The sequence below is a fragment of the Simochromis diagramma genome, unplaced genomic scaffold (genome assembly GCF_900408965.1).
Source record: "Simochromis diagramma unplaced genomic scaffold, fSimDia1.1 OVJJ01000216.1, whole genome shotgun sequence".
In the NCBI taxonomy this organism is placed as follows: Eukaryota; Metazoa; Chordata; class Actinopteri; order Cichliformes; family Cichlidae; genus Simochromis; species Simochromis diagramma.
The window spans coordinates 5,748,509-5,772,011 of NW_024386883.1; the positions used below are offsets into that span (position 1 = coordinate 5,748,509).

Sequence of the window (23,503 nt, forward strand, 5' to 3'; positions counted from 1 at the left end):
AATGAATTATTATTTTTACAAAACAATTAATAAAGAAGAATACTAATAATAATAATTAACCAAGAAACATGAAATAATTACATACTGTGTTTACAAAAACCCACATAATAACGCACTTATGAGGTTCTTCTGTGTTGTTTGTATATATCAGTACAATGAGAGTGAAAAACTGGACTCTGACTGCACTTCTCTGAAAACTGCATCCCGGGAGTTGGATCCACAGTCTGTCAGTTTTGGGTTTCACCCCTGTGATGTCGAAGGCTGTGATATGTGGATGCTAAGCTGGTCCGTGAGGTCAACCTCTGCTTTGGGCAGAGAGAACGAGCACCACAGGATCACCGTCTCTCACAGCAGCAGGCAATCAAAACACCAAACCCAACACATTCCAGCTCTCAAACAGCCAATCAAAGCAGCACAACTGATATTTTCTGGACAGACCCTGTAACTGAATTTCTGAACAAATACACAGCAGAGCATGGGCGTCTCCACCAGGGGAGCAATCAGATCTTGCAGTGGCTACAAAAAAAAAAAAAAATGTACAGGGATGGTTTGGGAAAGGCTGCTGTCTTCCAGGGGAAGAGGAGGAGGAGGAAGAACAGGAAGAGAAATCAAGTTTCTCCTGCTTTTTTCCTATCAGGTCATTTAAGGTTGCAAAGATCGTGCAGCCATTGCCCGTGCATGTACTGATCACAAAGACCATTACACGCACTGTCTTTTTTTCCATGCATATGCTTATGTACATAGTCATCTTCTAAGGCCTGCACATTCTTTCCCAGAAAAATGTAACCCTGTCGAAGGCTTCGCTCATTCACCGCAATAAAATTACTGTAAAAAGTCAATAGCTGCACACAGAGACTGGGTTAGCGAGTTCAGTCTAATCAATGATTTAACAGATCACGTGACCAAAGACCGTGACAAAACCATCTCACCAAACTACTCTCTCAACGTTTCTTTAAATGCTCCATGTCCTCTCAGCTAACATGTACCCTCTATCCATTTCTCCTCCTCTTGCACTAGCTCATTTTTCTTTTCCTCATCCCTGCTACTCTCTCCCTGCTCCCTGTCTTCTATTTTCAGCAACACTCAGTCATTCAGGCCAAGCAGCAAAGCTCGCTGGACCCAACAGTTTGAGCTTGAAGAGCATGCATATAACCTCCTCCCCCCCCCGTGTCACTTACAAAGGCTTACCTCATCTGTGTGTGGCAAAAATACTCATTTCAGTCAGTAAATTTAATTGTCATCGTGTCACCTGCAGTGAGTACCAGCAGCCCACTTGAGTGGAAAACCTTCAGATTAAATGAAACCATTGAACAGATGGCACTGTGTGACCTCGACCTAAATTCCTACCTCATACTATGTGTTTTAGTTATCCATGAGAGCACACACACACACTTACACGCCCACCCACAGACACACACACGTAATCATCTTACACTGAATCACAGTTATTCCATATGCTCACATCCTCAGAAAGTATTATGAAGGCTAACTCTTTAGGATTCAGATCACATCTGTTAATGTGCTCAATCTTGGTTGTGTACTTTACCTTTAGCAGCCTAACATGAAATAAAAATACTGCCCTTTACAAGTAACCCAGCCACAGAAAAGGGCGGGTCACAAGCCAGGGCACTCGTAGTACTGGTCACAATGCTGAAAAAATAAGAAGGGTTGCATCAGGAAGGGCGTAAGGCGTAAAATCTTTGATCAAGAATGAGATTCATTCCCAATGGAAACTATGCGACTGCTGGAGGAAGACAAAGAAAGGAGAGACGGAAAGGGAAGAGTGTCAGGGTGAGAGTAGAGACATTAAATTCAGGGACTAAATGTAGGTAGAGGGCTGGCTGATGTGATGGAGAGAATGAAGCTGGATATACCTGTGCATGCAGGAAACAAGAGGAATGAAAGTCAGTATAAGCAAGACAGAACACATGTGTGTGAATGAGCAACGATGGTGTAGTTAGTAAAGGTGGATGGGTTTAAATACCTGGAGTTAACCACCCACAACAGACATTGCAAGAGAGAGGTGAAGAAAAGAGTGCAGGCTTACAGAATGATAGGTTTAGATGGTAGTGAGCCCTGATATGATGTATGGTTTGGAGACGGTGGCACTGATGAAAAGGTGGCAGAGTTTAAGGATGAGATTAGAAATGAGTTGTTTTTTTAGATGGTTTAGACATGTGCAGGGAAGACATAGTTGAAATAGTAGGCAAAGGATGTTGAAGATAGATCTGCCAGGCAGGAGGAAAAGAGGAAGAGCACAGCAAGCATTTTTGGATGTAGTGAAGGCGGACATGCACAGGGTTGGTGTGACAGAAGAAGAAACTAGGGATAGAGCAGATGCTGTGGAGACTCCTACGGGGAACAGCCAAAAGAATATGACAACACTACCATGTACACGTCACTGTTGCTTCTATTTAAGGATACAAGTTTCCACAGAGGTAAATATAAAAAAAACATGAAACATCCTCAAAGAAAAGTAGGCCTTTCTCTTAGTGCTAGCTTTTATGACTGACAAAAGCTGCAGTGTTTAGTATTCAGAACTGATATTGCTGTTTTGACCTTTGACTTTGAAACATCAGAGTGATGCTGTGATTGGCAGGTGCTTCCAGCAACAGCAGACAGTGAACCCTCAGCATGAGTGGAAATAAGTAGTGGGGACAGACAGACAATGGTGGCACTCAGACGAGAACAGAGTTAAACCCAAATAAGACAAAAAAGTCAAATGAGATGTAAAATCTGTTGACCAAAAATCTTGAAGATATTAAATTTTCAAGAGAAAAAAAAAGCCTGAGTGAAAATGATTCTTTGATGTTTCTGCATCAGTCATTGAGGAATGCTGTACTCCGGTCACCTCCCTCAGAAAAAAGAGCCGGAGGAGGGGAAAGTGGGTCAGGAGCTCATTCAGAGTGTCTATCCGCACACTCTCCAGTAACAACAACAACAACTTCCCTTGTCCAGCCTGTGAAGATAAGTCTGTTGATACTGTCCACCTCCTATTCTGGGGACTGGATCACCTACAGGATATGGCTATTACTGTGGCCCACCCGAGGCGTGAGACACAAAGTGATGGTCTTGGCATGTGGACCAAAGGGGAGAGACGATGCAGATGGGAAAAAGAGGAAAGCAGGCTCGAAGGAGACAGAGGAGGAGAGAGACGAGGGGGTTTGCAAGCTAAATGGAGAAGACCATGGGGTGCAGACTGTGGCATGGAAGAAGAAGGACCTGGGGCATGACCGGGAGGGGGGTCTATAGGGAAACTCCACAGGTCATTGAAGTGCAGATCATATGCTGATAAGACCTCCTTATTGCCCTCTGTCTCGTTTTAAAGACACTAGCTGTTAAAATAAGCATTTTTTACCTGGAAAATCCTCAAGGACTAACTTCCTTCCTGGAGCCCTCAGTGTTGGGATAGGGTTTCAAGACCACACACAGTAAACACATAAGTTTGCATAAGATAAACATAAAAACATACCACCAATACTCACACCAAAATATACATAGAAATACACAAGTAGTACAGTTGAATGTTTGAAGCGTTTGTTACAATTAACTACAAGTGTATGATTACGGTGAAACATTTAGACTAATCAGACTGAAACTCGAGTCGCCGTGTCTTCTTCACGTTCGCTATATTTAGTCAGTCTGTTTGTCTAAGACTGGCTGAATGTTTACATAACAGCAGCTGTTATTAATATTTTCACATTATTAATAAATCAAATGGTGTTTTGTGTGTTAAAGGATGTGACAAGCTCACAGAGTTATCATTCATCTCAGTTCTGTTCCGCTCTGAGCACTTGTGGAGCATTTTATGCCTTGACCTGCTCGTTGTTTTTTGGTGATTGATTATGACCTGTGGCACAGCTCCGAGGCCTGTGCTATGAAGCAAGTTCAACATACAGAGGATGTCATTCCGTTATCTCGATTCACGTACCCTAAGTAAACCCAGGCTTTCCCTCTGTGTGTTCACATGAGCAGAGAGTCGTTGGCAGCATCTGACCAATCACAATTACTTAAGTGTAATGTTTAAGAGTAAGTGTACTGGCAACCGAGTGGCTGACTTTCCAAAGGAGGATGAAACGATATGATGGGCCAATGTGAAGAGGTTAATCACACAGAAAGAAAAACACAGAGTATTTGAGAGGAGAATCGTTGTAATGTAAAAGCGTGCGCTTTATCTTCTTTGGTCAGTCACATTGGGATAGAGACGATATATTAATAAAGCTTAGCCTATTTGAAGCCAGGAAAGAAAGTTGGTAAAAATGCCTAATGCCAAAAACTGATCACATATCACACATATCACAGCTCTGTTAGTAAAACAGAATAATCTGAGAATCTGAGAGAATTCCTGGGGAATTCTGGTTTTATATCTATACCCTGGGGTATATTATGCTGCTGGTTCTTGTGCCTGAGTTTCAGTTTTGCACTTTCAGTAATTATTCCTGTTTGGGGTCTTGGTTTCTGTCTTTTAATTCGCAGGCCTTAGCTTGATCATAGCTATCTGGAGTCTGCTCAGGTTTAGAGTTTTCAGTTTATTTTACATTCCCTGTGTTTCCCGAATCCTAATGTCAAGTATGTGTGGTGGGTGTTTTTAGGACTTATTTCCAGTTTTATTTTGATAGTTTCTTCTTCTTCTTTTCTATTTAGTTTTGTTCTCCTCTCTTGTTTTCCCTGATTAGTGTCTACTGTGTCTCCCAGACGTCTCCACTCTGCCCCAGTCACCCTTCTGTCTGTATTTTCTTTCATCTGTATTTAACATTTGGATGGTTCTCACTGTTTGGTACATTTTCTGTTGTCATTTCTGGACACATTTTAATTAAATAAGTAAAACTAACTGCAAGACTCTAAAGTCAGTACTGACGTTAATTGTGGAAACAAAAGAATTTATGTCATTATTTTTGTAGCATAAGTAACCATCTTTGTAGCACTGAAAACCCAGGGCTAACTGTGAACTTACCTGGATAAGACAAAATCTTGCTTTGTAGTGCAGAGGTCTGTATTATAAAGAGAGAAAATAAGAGTATGATAGTATTAGAAGAGCACGTCAATTTTAACTTTATTTTATATTTTAATTTTGTGTAATATGGGAATATTTATATATTAGAGCTATTATGCAATATTTGGGAATATATTGTATTATTTAATATTAGTGCTTTAACTTGATTGCTGCTGTTCTTACTGTATTGGGCCAACTGCGATTTCTTCTGGGATTAATAAAGTATTCTGATGCTTAAACAGCAAGAATACCTGTTCACTGAATCAAATGAATTTCTTTTGTTAATCTGTAACAAACTGAAGCAATGTCCAAACTTTAATGTGGATACACTTGGATACACTACATGGACACTTTAAAATTTCGGCTGTGACCTTAGAAATAAACAGAAGAACTGAGAGCGCAATTAGTGATAAAATAATTAATTGGAATTAAAATCTTTCTTTTACCAATCTCTGTGCTTAATTACCAGGTTAATGATTTTCTTCAGCATTCCTCTCTGGTTTTTTTGGCAACAGTAGGAAGCACTCATATGGATCATTTTCTATACACGAAGAGTCATATGACACGTGTAATACCTTTTTTAGATTGATCAGATGCTGCCAAGACCACCCTTTCATGTGAACGTGCAGGGTAAACCCTGGGTTAACTTAACAAGTTGATAACGAGCTTTGTGTGACTGCTTATCCTGATCACCCAACACAATGTTAGGAATTCAGGAATGCAACTGAATCCAGATAATGGAAAGATACCCTGAGTATGTGGAACTCACTTCATAGTACAGGGTTCAGGCCTTTGATCATTAGTAGGCATCTTTCTGAACTTTGCTACTCTAACTGTACACTAACTGCTGTGCAGCAAAGAGCCATCAGCAACCAGCTACCTGGTGAACATAGCATTGCTGCCAAGTAGCGGCTGTGGACAAAGTGGCAACATGGAAATGCCAAAAACTAAAGTGGCCACTTGAGCGTGGCTCCGAAGAGTGGATTCAATCGCCTTCAAGACAACAGGGAGTATATTTTTATATAAAGGCTGAAAGTCGTGCATTATACGGTTCAAACACAAGTGTCATTAACTGGAAGCTGTCTGCTACGCTTCACCTCAGCTAATTCAAGTCCCTGAACTGGACCTCTCAATGACGGGCGTGGTAGCGGTGCCTTTGGGAGTGTTTTAATGCAATTACCTGGTAAATAATATGGCTTGCTGTGTGGTTAATTGAACTACATCCTGCCCAAGTCTCCAAGTCTGAGCTTTTAGGGTGAGGGAGAGTCTTTTATTTTATATTGAAACATTAAAACAAAAAAAGAAATTCACAGTGGGAGTTTAGAAATTCAACAGAGACAGCAGAGGGCAGAAGGACAGCAGAAAAATGAAAAGGGAGGTGAAGGAGGGAAGAGCAGGAGAGAGCTGGACTACAGCCAAATCCACTTCCAGACTTGTTAAAGCACTGCTGCATATTGCAGCCATATTTACACACACACAAACACACACTGTAGCACACATGCCAAGCAAAAGCTTTATAAGGGACCTCCTACATCAGACTACAAACCTTTAATGTTTGCTGTTGGGTGGGTCTGCACATCACATTAAGTTATAAAGGTTTATTGCAACATAATTGCTGAGCAAACTTCTACTCATCCAAAACACACAGCAGCAGAATTTTACAGTCAAACTGAAACATGTTTTATGTTAAATAGGATGATTTTTGTCACTTTAACAATAACTACAATTATGTTTTTTAAAAATTTGGGCTAAATATCAGCAGAAAATGTGAACCTGAAGCCAGCAGGAGCTGCAGGTTAGCCAGACATTTTTAAAACATATCACAGACCGACAAAAGACACACTTAAAGGGCAGCGGGCCACAGGCTACTCACATCCTCCCTAAGCACCTTTCAATCATGAAAAAATACTGATGGATTATATGTTATGTATAATCCTGGGCTGCAGTGAAAATGGGGAGAATGTGTGTCAGTGTGCATTTTTTAAACCAAGGTCATCTGTAGCTTATCGGCTGCTCTAAAATAGCAGCGCTCTACTTAAATACCTTTGCCAGAGAAGTGACAGTGTGTGGCCTGTCTGAAAAAATGCAAAACCCAAAAAGGGTAATTTCATGAAGTGGACTTTCAACACATAAGAGTTACTGTTATTGATACTAGGAAGAATGAGGTCACTGCTTTGCTTAATAAAGTCCCAGGTCTGCACCTTTCTATCTGCTTTAAGGAGATTAGCTGCTGCAACATTACTTTGTTTGGAATCCATCATCCATTCTCTTCCATTTATCCAATTTACAGTCGTGGGGGAGCCTATCCCAGCTGTCATAGTGCGAGAGGCAGGGTATACCCTGGAGAGGTCACTACTCTGTCGCAGGACTAACACAGAGAGAAACCATTCACACCTACAATTTAGAATCACCAGTTAATCTAACCTAACCTAATTAGAACATTTTAATCAGGATAACGCGGTAGATTGACAGATTACTCTGGGAAATGACATTTCGGTTAAACAAAATGATCACAGTTGTCCTCATTTTAAGTTTCTAAGTGGGTTAAGGTGCAGAAAAGTGCAACATTCGGCGATGCTGATGTAAGACGCCACAGGCACTACGAAGGGAACCTTCACATGCAAATTAATTTAAGATCAAAAGTGCGTAAATGCCTGTTACTGCATATTCATGTTGAAAGCATAACCTTTGCAGGGATTAAGGTGTTTTTCTCCACAGGCTTGAAAAATGCATGAGTTGCAAATGCATACCATTCCCTGTGATACGCGGCCACAGATATTCAATAAACCTGTCACAATGAATAAATACACACTGAGGAAAATTACAATAATCTGCAAACAAACAAGGAGAGATCCCTCACAGAACGCAGTATGGCTGCCATTAGTTGTGTTTAAAACAAATGCAAAGAATTCCCTGTTTATCTGTCAGAGAGCACAGGGTGAATGTCAGCAATGGGAGCAGAGATATGACTGTAACACACGTATGCTGCCGCTGGCAAATCTAATCTGGACTCCTCCCTCGGCGCGCCACGTCTGTATAAAATTTTTTCTTACTTATAAATACACACACATCCCCGTCACACGCCACTCACAGCATCGCCTCTGACTGCGTTACCTCTGACCTCCCCGCGGCCTCCAAGGATTCATTGCGCACACCAGACGTCTGACTGGATGTAACACATCTGAGACACTCCGAGCGTTACACACACGTACATACAAGTACACACTCACGCAGACAAAACACACAAAAGCAAACAATTCCACAGTGCAGCGAATGTGACCCTGTCACCAAGACATCTCCCTGGGTTGCACTTAACTATAGTAGCTGTGACGCCTGTGCATGTCAATCAAAGGACACACACTGTGAGGATAAGAGATACTGACGGGGGCAGAGCTGTGCTCATTAATCATCTACCCAGACCTTTGTATCACAGTTTGTGGGAATGTGATGACCAGAGAGAAACAAAAGAAAAGATATTTTTGATTAAAGACCTTTTTTTGTGTGTTTTGTTGACTGAGATGTTAAACCTCTGTTTGTTATCACATAAAAATTCCACCAAACCACAGCTTCAAAGCAGAGATGGCTTGTGTGTTTTACTATCTATGGCTTTGCACCTAAATATACATGTGTATGCGTGCGCGTGCGTGTGTGTGTGTGTGCATTTTCAGCAGAAACAGTATATCATTACGTCTGAGTGGCTGACCTACTGGCTGGAAATCCTGAGGGAGAAATTCCCAGAAGCCAGCTTTATCCCAAAGTGGGAATGCAAACAATCCAACAGAAAGGACAGTGAAAGTACACAGCCGCCAACTCACACACACAAGCACACACACTCTTGTTGTAAAAGGTATCGTACCTGCCGAGTCGCTGGTCATCTTTCCAGTAGCCTGGCGTGGAAAAAGAGAAGAGGAAAAAATAGAAGTTAAGTACAAATGCCGTGTAATGCAGAAATACGTAAGCAGTGCAGAGTAATCTCATTGTTTCCCTCATACACGCTTTTCGTACAGCAGCAGTAGCTACACTGGGAATATGACTCAAATTCCAAATCTGTCTCAAATAAGAGAAACATATTTCATGACTGTTTATGCCATACGATCTCATGAAAACCCACAAAGCCCAGACAGCTTATTTACTAGTATTACCAAAGATTTATTGGGAATTAAAAGGAAAAAGTGTCACATGTGAAGGATATGTGGTACGCTCGCTGACATGCTTTTGGTGATTGAGGCAGAGGGCTGTCCGTGAAAAAGCTACTTAAATCATCGTAAATCATTCCATTAAACTTGAGTACAGTGGATTTAGTCCCTGTGTGATTTTCTGACAGCACAAGTCAGAACAAAAGGTTAGACTCGGATGAGGAGATGAGCATTACACATGCAGTTAGCATCCTTGTTCACAAAAATTGATAAACTGAAAGATTTGGGATCCCAAGAGTCCAATTTCCTCTGTGTGGGAAACTTCATCCTGACACAGACAGTGTGCAACGAATGGAAAACCCCACATCCATGCAAAAAAGCTGAGATTCACTGAACTTCAGTGTGATCATCCTGGGTTTTCCTGAGGTCAAACTATACTGTGTATTACTCAAATCGTTATCTCTACTGTCAGTTCACAATTAAAAAGGACAGATGCATAGTAAAAATGAAGTTTCACATGAAAGCAGTTATTTATATTGTCTAAATGGTCAGTTATGCTTTCAAAATAAAAGCACTTCAATGCTCATTTTAACAAAACAGTCTTGTTTGCTGACAATCATATGATAGATGATTGTCAGCAATGTCTGCTATATATGTAATAATGTAAAAAACATTCTAATTGATCCACAAAGTCAGAAGATGAGAGTAGCAGTAGATTTTTGTTTAATGTTTCATGCTCGGTGCTGAAACAGTAGTGTATAGCAGCCCCTCAATCAGCTCCTACAAGCTTTTTATCTGAATGTTGCTGTTTTAAAGTTCACAGCTGAAAAGTGAACAAAGGAAGGGTGGATCAGCTTATTTTCAGAAAAGCTTTTACAAATAGCTTTGATGCAAATGTGCCTTTGATCTGATCTTGATCTCTCTCGTGCTTGTGTGTGTGTGTGTGTTCGTGTCTGTGTGAGAAAGAAAGAGAGAAAGTTTAGACAGCTGTGCTTTATCAGTCATGGTTAGAAGAAAATAAATCCACGCCTCTGCATCAGTTTGATCCCATGGTCCCTAGAGCTCCCTCTACCTCCATCCAAACACACACACAAACTTTAACCCTAACCATCAAAAATGCCTAAACGTAACCATAACCTAACTGTAACCCATTAAAACACTAAACACTAAAACCACATTTTGAGCCTCAAAAATGGCTTCGAACTCGTGGGGACGGGCATTTTGTCCCCATAAGGGACTGTTGGTCCCCACAAGTATATTAACATTCCAATTTTTGGTCCCCACAAACATATGTGCAGACAAACATATACACAACTAAAAATTGACCTGCATACAGACCAAAGACTTGTATCAGGGCTGAATGCATCTCTTAAGTCCTGCATCAGGTATTTGCTAGATTTTTTTCTGTCCAGTTTCACAGTTACTTTAAAACTCACATTGAACTCCATGCTAAGATACAGTAGGTTTTCAGCTAATGTCTGTTTGGGATTCACCTTGTTGATAACAAAATACTATTTTACGTTACGTTTTTGAAACAGTCTGCTAGTAACAAAGCACCTAAACATATAATTTCAAATAGCTTGTTTGCTGAGTTGTAAAGAGACACAACACTGGCTCTTCTCCTGAGTTAGAAGCCTTATTTATATGAAAGGTTCGTATCATTCCTCTGAACATGCTCAGGCAGATAGACTGGACTGAAAATCAGTGAAAAACATCCAAAGAAAACCTTTGAAAGCCCTTCAGTAAGACTGGAAAACAATTTATCAAGTCCTCTTTAAAAAACTACAAGAAAGTGTGTCTCCTTGGAAGCAAAATATAAAGAAACATGGAGAGCCTCAAGACTTTTTAAAAGGACTGCAGACATCATTCGTTAAAAAAAAAAACTATATTTCAATAACAAAAATGTATGGGGAGCTTGTGGACTATAACTCCCCCTTTCCTTATTTCTGGCCTCCACTCATTGGTGGATGAGCAGTGGTGTATTTGTGATAGTTTGTGTTGCTGCTGCAGTGCTGACAGAGAAAACAGTGACCTTGCATACTGCCGGATGGAGCGGAGCTGTCTCCTAATTTGACTTTCGCCTTATTTACACAACAGCAGGGGTAATGCAGACTGGACAGAGGCCCAGAAAAAGGCAGGGGATAAATCCTGACTAGTAGTCAAAACAATAAACAAGCAGACGCATTCCTTAAAAGCTCTGCCTAGAAATTCCCAATATTAGACATAAAATACAACAGGAAGTGCAAAGATTGTTCACAATTACACATCGCAGCCTAAAGGTTTTACTCAGTTGGTGTTACAAATTGAAAACATTTCCCGAAATAACTGACCACAGCTGAATCAGACAGACTATATATCTGCAGAGCCGGTCTACAGGATCATCTTTTGTGTGTTTATCAAAAAAGTAACTCAGGTGTAACTGCTGGAAAGATTCTAGGTTTGCATTAATTTAATCAAAGTGAGACATCTTATCACCTTGTGTCTGAGGATGTAATGTATTAATCTGTAATCAAACTGAGCAAAATGGGCTTTTTCATGTTGAAGACTGCAGCTTTTTGACTGCAGCTCATATCCTTCCAAACACCTTCCTGTTACCTCGTCTACAGTATTAATGATTATCAGGAGCACTGCACTCATTTTAATCCACTGACTTCACAGCAAAGACTCATTCAGTTAGACAAGCAGATGTGTCACTCTCACCACACAAACTCACACACATAGAAACTCAGCCTAACTCACCCTAGCCCGGCGGGCCTGCAGGTGTATAGGGGATGAGAGGGACGAGCGCGTCAGTGGTCTGCTGCGGGTCAAAGTTCTTGAGCAGCGCCTGGACAGTGGCTCAGATTTGTCTGGAAATCTGGAGGTTCCCTGATCCTGATTTACTCGGCTTACCATCCTGTCTACAGCCACAGAACCCTGGGAGGACCAAAGGGAAGAAAAACAGTGAGATGGAGCAGCATGAGACTTCAAGCCAGCTGAAGGTTCAGTGTCACTTTTAAAAGCAGCAGCTGAAGAAAAATCCAACAACAAATTCAGCTCACTCATCATCAGAACACAAAATGTTTTCAAAGCTTTTAAAGGACATACATGATTTTATTTAGCATTATATTTAGATTTTATTTTGACAATAAGCGATTAAAAAAAATAAATACATGTTGACCATCAAGAATTAAAACTATAAGGAAGAACAGAAGAAATTAAGTCAAAACATGTTTCATAACCAATGGTAATCCCTGATTTCTGAAATTTTTTTATGGCATGGTGAACAACAAAATCTTAATTCCTCATGACGAATGCCAGTTTAAATAACATAACTCTAATTTTCTTTATAGAAAGTTTCCATGTAGTTGTGTCCCCTTCAATTTCTTACCCCAGTCCCTGTCCTCATGTCACCTGTCTCTTCAGCAGCTCTCTGGTTTCTGTGGAGTATTTCGTGGAGCTGGTGTTGGTGGTGCGTGATGAAAGACATAAGACACTGGTAATGATATATCTGCCCTTCTCTTATTCTGAAAAATCCCCCTTTATGCCATAAGTATCTCCGCTCAGTGACAACACTGGAAAGTCCAGCTTGACCTGATTGCTCAACTACTGTACCCAGCAGCGGGAAGACCCGCCGTCATGCTTCCCGCTCTTCCCTCCTGTCCATCGCTGAGCTGATAACAGGGATGTGTGTGCAAATGTGAGCGTGTGTAACTGAAGCAGGGATGGCATTCGTGTCTGTAAACGGCATGCTGATTTCCCCACCAAGATTTCCATCTACAAGTGCATGGATAAAGAGCCACATTTTCTCTTTATTACAGCACACAAGGCTTATCTGTGCAGAAAATTCCCCCTCTGACCTTGCAGAGCATTGCCATCATAGAGATGGCATGATGCTGTTGCTAGTTTTATATAACTGTGTGGTCAAAGTTACATAAAAACATCAGGGACACCGTGTCCCCAAAACTAATCTTTAATTTTAATTGTGTTACTCTTACGTAAAAAGGTTTGTTTGACTTTGATATTTCGGTTCTTTCTATGAACTAGCCGGGCACTGAGGATATTACCACAGTGCACACCTCTTCATTACACAAAAGCAGCTCTAGCAGCTCTGAACAGTGCAGCATGAAGCATGAACATTAGTTCACTGGAAGGTTTCTGTCACAATTCCTCCTGAGGTGCACTTAAATGTGCCCTGAGATTCACTGTAATTCGTTCATTTCACTAAAAGGCATAAATATGAACCTCATGGCTGCATTAGATGAAAGTCACTCAGTCATGTTGACTATGTGAGAACCCAACAACATCCCTAACCGCCCTATCAAAATGTCACAGTGATCAATTTAATAGTTGAGATATTACAGTCGGGATCCAAATGCTTGACTGGGACCATCACCCATGTGAGCTGTGATTCTATGACTATCATGACAAAAGGAAGGACACAAATAACAACTTTTTACACCGACATAGCTAACGCAATTCTGGAAAGTGTAATCAGCATGTAGGGTACTTCATGATTGCAGGATAGTGTCTGAGGAAAGAATGAAAGAGAATATTGTTTGGAGCACTGAACTCACTAGTTTTTCTATATTGAGCACATGACCTTATACTTTGGGCCAACTCAAAGGCAAGACTGATGAAGAGTGTTGTTTAGAGGAATAACGTGGCAGTATATACCAGGAACCTTTGATATTTAGCTGGATATTGAATATTTTTAACTCATATAAATACCTCTGTTGTGCTCCAAAACAAGGATGACCTTTTTGCTATAAAAAAAGAAGAAGAAAGAAATAGATTGCAAGTCATTGGGTTTAGTGACTCTATAAATGAGATTCTGTGCTTCTTCCACCATAAGACGGCTAAACTCACCACTTGTATTCAAAATGCTGCTGTCACTGAAAATAAAAGCGTGTTTAAGTGCTCCACAGAGAATGTGGCACATAAAGCTAAAAACGGAGAGATACTGTAAACGCGCTTTATTGCTGTTTCCAGACAGTTTGGATGAGATTAGCGCGATTAAATACCACCATTTTATTACATTCCTGAAGTTCTGTGCTGCTGGTTAAAGAGCTTTTGAGGTTACCAGATTTACACTTGGTAAGCGTAATGAGGCAGCTGGAATGCTGTGTGAGAGCAGAGCAGCACAGCACAGGAGCCATCCGCAGACCCTGTTCCTCTTCCAAAAACTATGTTAAATACACCTGTAAAATAACAGCGAGCCGAAATGACGAGCTCAGCTCCTGTAATCTGCTTTCTGGAGACACGGCGCTTTATCCAGGTGGATGCCAAATGAGTCAAGATCTGTTTGATTTGTGAAATGCCTTAATGATGGAAAAACAACAGGCTTGGAGAACATCCAAACTAATATTCTTAGCTATGCTGCCTTGTTAAATGAAAGGTGGGTAGCTTAACAGGGGGGAGGAGATAGAAAACTGAGGCCTGTCTAACATGTGTGAATGGTACATTCTGTGTTGATGATGAATATACGCAGTCAGTAAAATGTTGCTAAAGCTTTGTTTAAAAAGCAATCATTTTTGCTATAACCAAAGCAGTGGCCCACACAATACTCAATTTAATATTTCACTTAGAATTCAAACTTTGTGCAGCAAATCAACCAGTGAAAAAAAAATCAGCTTATCTGATACAACAAATTTGTCTTGAGTGGTCATTACTGAGTTTTATCATTGATTTACCCACTGACTTTGAGTGAGAGGCAGTTTCCAACCTGGATGATATTGGCAGTCCAACAAAGGGCTGAGAGAGAGATATAACTGTTCATGGCCTTCACACTCATCCATTTATAATTAAAAATCACTGGTAAACACATACATGTGTTCAGTCTGTGAGGAGGAAACCAAAACAAGACAAGATGCCTCCGTCACCACGCTGCACAAACTGTGCTACAAAAACTAACAACTGTGGTGTTAAAACTTGTCTTTCCTCTTGACTTGGTGACTGCACTGAATACCACAGTATTGTGCAAAAAAGTCTTTAACCACCAGTCATTTCTTTATATTTTTCCCTGCAGGACGTCTTTATCATCATATCATTTGTCTTGAGCAATAGTGCTCCAGGTTTTCTGAAGGTCTTGCGTTTTTCTTTTTTTTTCGCTCATTTTCAGTTCAGTTCTTATGCTTGAATGTTTGTTAAGCCACTTAACAATGACCTGTGACTGATTCGAGTGTAAAAAAAAAAAGCACCAAACTCAGTTTAAATTTTATCTTCTGGCGCTCTATTACTAGCAGCCTGTTGCAAAAACACAATATTATGTTATGGTCATATGTAGTGATAAACCCAAATGTGGAATTTTGACTCAAATTGTTGACTTCATGCATGTTTAATATGTGTTATGTCCAGTATGTATGTATAATGCATATGAAGATCAGGAGAGATGTACAACAGTGAGTGTCTACAGACATCTGAGGCTCAGGCTGCAATTCAGTCAGTAGTGTTGGAGATAAAAATTGATGGAATTAGGCTCACGGGAACATTCAGACTTTAATGGCTCACCATAAATAAATACCACAGAAAAAAAGGCAGCCAATATCCAGAAAAGAGCTTTGAATGCCCTTCAGGAATCCTGGAGAACTATCCGTGAAGACACAAGCAATAAATTACAGGAAAGCTGCCTGAGAGACGTCTTCCTATACTGAGGAATAATGGTTCATACAAACACTGACTCTCAAACTTGTTAGAATTGTACAGTTATCCTTATATACTGTATTTCTGTTTTTCTATGCACACTTTTTAATAAATCACCTGTTTCCCATTTTCAAAGCAAAACATATAGAAATGAGGGGTGACTCATGACTTTTGCATATGCTGTAGTTTTAATATTGATAAATTCCCTCATTTAATACCTCCCGAACAGAGAATCTCTCCAGGTTTAATGTCTTCTCTTCATCAGCAGAATGCATTCAGTTGCAATCTCAACTTGAATGCGTGCATAAAAAACCTGCGTAAATCAGTGAACTTCTACATTTCACAAGCCTCACTGTCTAAGTTTCTCTAAGTGATGCACAGCATACTTGCTACATGTGAATGTGTATTAAGAAATGTCTCACTTCACCTTTATGTTCCTTCAGCTTTAAGTCTGTGAGTTTCTTTTTAATCACCACGTATAATCTTCATTCATTCAAAGCATTCTGAGAGCCTGATGTGAATAAACATAACATTACTTGTACTTGACTCACTGTGGTGCTCTGCTGCTCCTCATCAGCACTGGCCTCGTTTGAGTAGGAGGAAATTGCGCCTTGGATTTCTTGGATGCCCTCATTGAGGTGGTCCAACTTTTTCATCAGCAGGGTCATGGAGTCACACGCAGAAGCCTGAACGTACAGGTAAAAAACACACACAAAAAAAAAACAAATGCAGGAAAATATTTCTCAAGGGCAAGCTCTGGGGATAATCTTACACTACGCCTTTCGTGTATGCTGAACCTAAAACCATATACTCCTCTTCCTCATTCTTCTACTCCACCTTTCACTCTCTATAGGGCTCCTTAGAGATGAACATTGGGCTTTTTCAGCCTAACTAAGGGTAGACTTTGCAGTCTAATCATGTCTCAGTGTGATTTTTGTAGAGCAGATACATTTTTGTCAAGTCAATGTCAAAGACTGTCGCCTGTAAGGAGTAAGCTTTGCTTCATATCACAGCAGCACTGCATGTTATGTAAATGTGTAGTATCTCTCCAGGCCAATAGTCATGCACTACACCCTCAATTTCCCTCGCTTTCCTTCTACACCCATTGGTCACGGGCTCTGACTGAGACACTTGTTCACTCGCCTTCCAGGAAATGAACAAACTGCTTTGTTTCGGGGCTCTGCTGCCAACCCCAGAGTCCCAGGGGCTGATAGTAGCACATAGGGCCCCTTTGAGGAGCTTGAAATCCAAAAACAGCCCCCTCACTCACACACACACATGCATAGCTATACACAAGCATGCGCTCACCCACCCACTTACGGACACAAACACACCCTTCTGTCCACTCCCTTTCCCAAAGCCATCGTGTTGACCAGTTTGAAAAATATCAGCAATAAGGGCTTTGGCAGCAAAGTCATTTCCTGCACGTTACGGCCCCCACATCTCCAGATTCCACACACGGGAACACAGAAGGGTTTCTATCACCGGGGTGCTATTTTTACCCTCACTGTGGGTGACAGAGTGACGGGAGAACACAACTAGTGGAGGCTTTTCAATGGCACGAGTGACTGCAGACACAAGCATGTGAATGTAAATGTGCCAACACGAACACAAATGCACACCATAGCATACACAAGCACAGACAGAGTGCTCTCAAAGCTCATGAAATGTTAATATACTTCTCTCTGAGGGATCAGAGAAGATAGAGCTTTTAATGCATCCTGACATATTTGCTAAAAGACCTTTTCATTATATGGAGAGGCTAAGATGCCTGTTATTTTGATATAGTTTTTTTCCTGCAGCTTTATCATTGATAAATACTTTCATATACAGTCTGTTTGCCTGTTGTACTTACATGTTTTAGATCATCAAACAAATTTTTATATCAGACAAAGTAACCCAAGGAAATACAAAATGATGATTTAATTTATTAAGGGTTATCACACCCTTGCGCCCTCTTGTTAAATCATAATTGAACTCTGATTAACCACATTTTTTTTGGCAAGCTGAGTTCGATTTCAGTAGACGCACCCAAGCCCGATTACTTCCAGACCTGCTGAATCAAGGAATCACTTAAATAGACCCCGTCTGACAATGTGAGGTAGACTAACAGATAAAGAAAAATCAACACATCATGCCACAATCTAAAGAAACAGCTGAGAAACAAAGTCGACATCTGTCAGTTTGATAAGGGTTACAGAGACACTTCAAAGGCTTTGGGTATCCACTCAACCACAGTGAGCCATTAACCACAAATGGAGGAAACTTGGAACACCTTCCCAGGAGTGGCCGACCTGCCAAAATTACTCCAACAGGGCACTGACGACTCATCCAGGAAGTCGTGAGAGAACCCAGAAGAAGATTTAAAGAACTGCAGGCCTCACTTGCCTCAGTTAAAGTCAGAGTTCACGATTCAACAATAATGTTGAATGTCAACGTAGACACAAGTCAAAAGACTGGGACTGGTTAGAAGACTCATTTCACATTTGCCAAAAAACATCTCAATGATCCCCAAGACTTTTGAGAAAATATTCTGTGGACTGATGAGACAAACCTCAAACTTTTGGAGGGTTTGTGTCCTGTGACATCTGCATAAACTAACACAGCATCACACCAGCAGTCCAACATGGTAATGTAGTGTGATGGTCTGGGGCTGCTTTGCTGGACATGGAAGACTTCCTGCAATTGTTGGATCCATGAATTCTCCTCTCTAACATTAGTAGAGAGCATTAGTTTGTGTCTTCAAGCTGAAGCACACTCCAGTTCTGAAGCAGGACAATAATCCAAAACACACCAGCAAGTCCACATCTGAATGGCTCAAAAAAAAATCTAAAATGAATGTTTATGGGGTGGCCTCATACAGGTCTGGAGTCATATTAGTTGAGGTGCTTTGCTATGAGGTTAAACTAGTCATTCATGCTGGAAAACCCTCTAATGTGGATGAAATAAAACAATTCTGCAAAGAAGAGTGGGTAAAAATCCCCCACAGTGATGTGAAAGACTCATTTCCACTTATGACAAACAGTTTTAACATTTCAGCTCTTGATGCCAAAAATGACACAAACAGTAACTACTTTTTTACAAAATGGCCAGATAGCTTTGGGTAGCCTTTTCCCCTTAATAAATGAAATCAAATAGCAAATACTATTTTCTCTTTTTACTTCACGCAGCTGAATATTATCTTGTAAGTGAACCTAATAAAAACATGGCTTAAGTCTTGTCCAATACTCTTTAAAGGGTATCTAGACTTGGTCTAAATGTCAGCCCAGACAAAGGGTAAAGTACTAGCTGGCCTAATTGTAATTCCCTTATAGTACTTCATCTTCTTTCATTATCCCAAACACAATTAACCAGATTGTAACTTGAATTAGAGCTGGGAAGTCTCCAATAATGCTTTTGCTTTCTTAAGTATTAGGTGTACTTTGACATTTGTAAGCACTGGTAGTAGAGGTGCAAAGTAATTCTACAATATTCATCCAAATTCAGAAAACTACAGATATTAAGGGTTATCTCAGGCGAAATAATACTCACACAGACACAAATTCAAGAAAGTGAAGTCATATCATTATCTGTAAAAACACAGATTTATTTTTCTCAAGTTTCGGGGCATGACAGCAGGCTGCCAGAGACTAACGACAAATCTGTGGCAACGATTAATACACCTTCACATCTGAGCTATTAATAAGGCAGAATAATTATCACCAAGCCTGCAAGACACATTTTATTCCAAGCAAAGTTTAATTACTTGCTTTTAAACATTTAATTTGGCAAAAATGTCGTCCACATTCGGGGGATTTTGGCCTGAGCAGTTTGGACACCCAAACTGCTCAGGCCAAAATATTCCAGGAATGTGTAAAACAGCAGTGGGGTTCCCTTCAATTAAACAGGTATTCAAATGAGCCCCGGCCTCAGTCTGTCAATAAGTAACTTGAAAAGCTACTTGGTCATAATCCTTTTATTTCAGGCCAAGGCGGGAAAGCTGCGTACAGCAAACCAGAGGACTGTTGTGGAAACGTGCCAGCAGCTGAGGGCTGCTCTGACAGGTGTGAGAACACAGTCAGGGGCACTGTCACACTACGGGAAGCCTGCTGGTGTGTTGCATGCTGGGAGGATTGGAGATGCTGGGCCAGACCAGGCCAGGCCAGGCCAAGGGAAATATGGGAGGAATTTCTAACAGGGGGGAACCTGCTGAAAGATTCCTATTTACTTAGACTCTCTTTTTTTAAAAAATTGAATTGAAAAAATAATGCAAAGATTTAGTAGCACACAAAAATGGAAGCTTTTTTTTTTTTTTTTTAAGTTTTATGCATTTAATAAAAAGAAAGAACAAAACAGGCTACTTAAAAAAATTCAAATACATTGTGCAGACCCCCTGCTGCCCTGCATTTATAGCCTAAATACAGCACTGGATCAGCACATGACAACTTGCTGTGCACGCAGCACACGAATGCAATGAATATTTTCCTCAAAGATGATATGAAAGTATTTAGGAAATTCACTCCTGGCCCTCAAATGAAATCAAGTTCGAAATGTTTTGACGTTGCTGCCCTCTGGTGGCGCCTGTAGGGATCACAGTTGCAAAAAAAGATTTTAGCTGCAGGCATTCTGGCAGGTCTCTTTAGGAAACTAGAGGGGCGACATAATAAGATTAATTGCGGCTAAAATTGGCGTTACAGTCCAGGCTGCCTTGGCTCACTTGAATACTTGAATGGAGCAGTTGTTAATTTCACGAGTAAAACTTATGCTTTTCCTGCTATGACCGGATCCCTCTCTGCTGTGGAAAAAGGATCAGGCTTTCCGCAGTGCAATTTAACACAGGATAAAGGCTTTTCAAGTGCTTTCTCTGGCTGTTCTACTAAGTGAACAAGACTTCTTTGTTTTTTTATTATTGCCCAAGCCCCCCTCTTATTTTCCTTACCTGTTTTCCATTCTTCTCCCATGTGTCCTCCTCCTCCTGGCTACCTGTGAACCCAGGTTTGCCCTTGTTGAGTTTTTGCCAGTCAAATGGTGTGCTGTTAGGCTGGGCATCCTGTCTCCTCCTTAAGCACTTCCTGTTCCTGCTCAAGTTTCTACGACGACGGCTGACCAGGAATTCCTTATATTGTAACGTTGCAGGAAAGTCATCATCATCACCGTCTTCGCCCTCCGCCTCTTTAGAAGTGGATGACGATGACTCTCCGCCATCAGAGCTCTCGTTGATGACCTGATTGCCAGTCCCACAGTCGTAATCACAGAACACAATGGCGCTTGGGTGGTGTTTTACTACTCTTAGCACGTCCTCTGGTGTATTCATAGATGCAGGCAGACGTTTATGACAACATTTGTCCAGGACTGTTGGGGTCTCTGCAGGGCTCTCGTCTTTCTGCTGAGGTATTTTAGCTCCACAGTCTTTTACATTCTCTGCCTCCATCTGAGAATCACTATGAACAGCTGCTCTGCGATCCAGGGATGACACCTCCATGTCCTGACCTGCTCCAGGAGACATGTCTGAACTCTGTCTGCATTCACAATGTCCATTCTGCCTGAAATCAGACACAGGAGCATCATGCAGGGAGCTCTTGTCCATTTTCAGCTCGTTCCATTTTGTGGTATGACTGGTTACAGGATCCAGAGCACAAAGCAGCAAAGGAACAGACTCAGACATGCTTCTTAGATGGCCGATGGAGGCTTGAGGCAGGAAAGTAGCTCGACCTTGAAGGTCACCCAACAGAAGATCGACAACCTGATGGTAAGTATGCCTGTTTGACTATTCCAGCACAGGCAATGCAGCTGATGGACCTTCATACATCTCTACTGAACCATCTGTAAGGAGCTGAACTGGACCAGCTGCAGCTGATAAACTGAAAGTACGCATGGATGATATTTACAGTTTGGACCAAATTTAAATGGCCCAAAGTTCTTTGATGCCTGAGTTACAGAGAAGAGGAAAGAAAAACAGAAATCGGTTAATCAAGAATACATTTAAAAATCCATCCATTCAATAACCCCTTTATACATAAATTGCAAAACATGCAGGATGTAGGACATAATATACAAATTCATACTCATATATGCAAATTAATCAATATTTTTTAACTGTCAGATGGTTCAATAAGCACTCAGTTGTCAAAACATTTGAATTTTCTGCCAATTATTTCATGAGCCAGCAGGGTCAAACCAGGAGCCCTCTTGCTTTAAGGCAACAGTACTAACCACCGCATCGCCACGTGCTCTTTTAAAATAAAACAGATAGATTTTTTTTTTTAAAAAGCATTAAAAAACACATGATTTGAGTATAAATCATTCTCCTACAAAGATAAAGCTCCTCCAGTGTTCCTCAGGTGAAACAGAGTGTGCATATTTGGGTAAACTGATCGATGTTCACATGTACGCGGGATGAAAAATATATATGAATGTGTAACAGAGAGCTATTTGTTTTGTAAATGGATGTAGAGGAACTTACGTGAAGCGCTCATGAAACTGCTGCTTGGACAGTTTTCAGAGGCCCATTCTGTGAATTCATTAGTTTTGTTTTAATGAATAACTCTCGGGGTAACGAGCAGAGGTTAGTGCTCCATTAAAATCTGCTGTCGATTCAACACTGCATACAGGACACTTAAAATGAATTAAAATAGCTCAGCGGCAGTGTGCTTTTACAAGATTACTTTAATATGTAGAAAAATATTTTTCCATTTTTAGTGAAATTATGTGACTCATATCAGTCACATCATGAATGTGATTGTTGGCTGATTCCTCTGTAACTCTGACATTTTCATTATTTTTCTTTTCTCGCATTTTTCTCAAACGCATTGTTTTTTCCTGCAACATAGCTATTTTTGTCTGGAGCCAACACACCCTTTCCTACCCTGGTTCTCAATGTTTTCGTTGCCTTTGAGACACACACACAGACACACTCATGTTTAACCCTCAAATTACATAGAAATACTTACTCACTGTAGAGCACAGAGAGTATTTACATGCAAAAATCCTTTCCAACATAGAGGATTAATACAGCAATGTCGCAAATGTCACTATTTCCCACATGTTAGCTGAGATGTGAAAATTAGAACTGTAGAGAAAGTTCATAACATCATTTCAATCCTCTCTAACTGACAGAATATGAGAGAATTTGGGATTCTGACCTACTTCTTAAAAAAAACACACATAAATGAAAGCACGCTGCATTGTAAACAAACACAGACTCATATTTACAACATACCAGACATTTTAGCACAAAGGTTGTGTCACCCAGGAAGTCTTCCCTCAGAGCAGGCTGAAGATCAGGGGGTAGCAGATCTAACAAAGTGACCTGTGCGTTTATACAGCGTGAAACCGACTGAGTTTATGTGGGGAAAGACGTGAAATGCTGAGAGGGGAGGAGAGTGAAAGAAGGGCTGAGGAATGCTTTTCCCTCCTACATTACCTCACCGAGAACACATAGAGAGCTCCACGGGCAGGTGTTTAGATTATTTGTGTAAGCGTGCCTGTCTGAAGTGCGGCTGTTATTTATTATTTTTCATGTGAATGAAAGTTTGTGCAAGGCAAAAAAAAAGGAAAAAAAGGGTAAATGATTCACTCCAGACAAAGTAAATCAAATCTTTTTGTTGGTCGATCGAGCAGATTAAATATCTGCACGAAGACAAACCAGACTCCCTCCCTCCTCTGTTCACTCATTGCTATACAATATGGCCCAGAGCAAAAGATTTTTCACCTCAGAAGCAGATTCCTCAACAGCACATGAGGTAATGCTTCAAACTCTTCTTATCTTCTGTAA

At 40.7% G+C, this 23,503-nt stretch overlaps 1 protein-coding gene across 2 annotated transcripts in view; it reads right to left on the reverse strand.

The window, feature by feature from the left end:
* stard13a (StAR-related lipid transfer (START) domain containing 13a) overlaps positions 1-23,074 on the reverse strand; it is a 51,746-nt gene extending 28,672 nt beyond the window's left edge. Inside the window, exons 1-5 of one of the 2 annotated variants that reach the window (XM_040033301.1) lie at positions 22,949-23,074; positions 20,669-21,657; positions 16,302-16,436; positions 11,869-12,045; positions 8,850-8,880 (exon numbers count right to left, since the gene is read on the reverse strand). In XM_040033301.1, coding sequence (XP_039889235.1) covers positions 8,850-8,880; positions 11,869-12,045; positions 16,302-16,436; positions 20,669-21,394 — 1,069 coding nt within the window. In that variant the 5' untranslated portion in view covers positions 21,395-21,657; positions 22,949-23,074. Of the gene's footprint in view, positions 1-8,849; positions 8,881-11,868; positions 12,046-12,499; positions 14,646-16,301; positions 16,437-20,668; positions 21,658-22,948 lie in introns of those variants that run through there. The other variant, XM_040033303.1, reaches the window with a different exon arrangement.
* Positions 23,075-23,503: the final 429 nt, after the last annotated feature.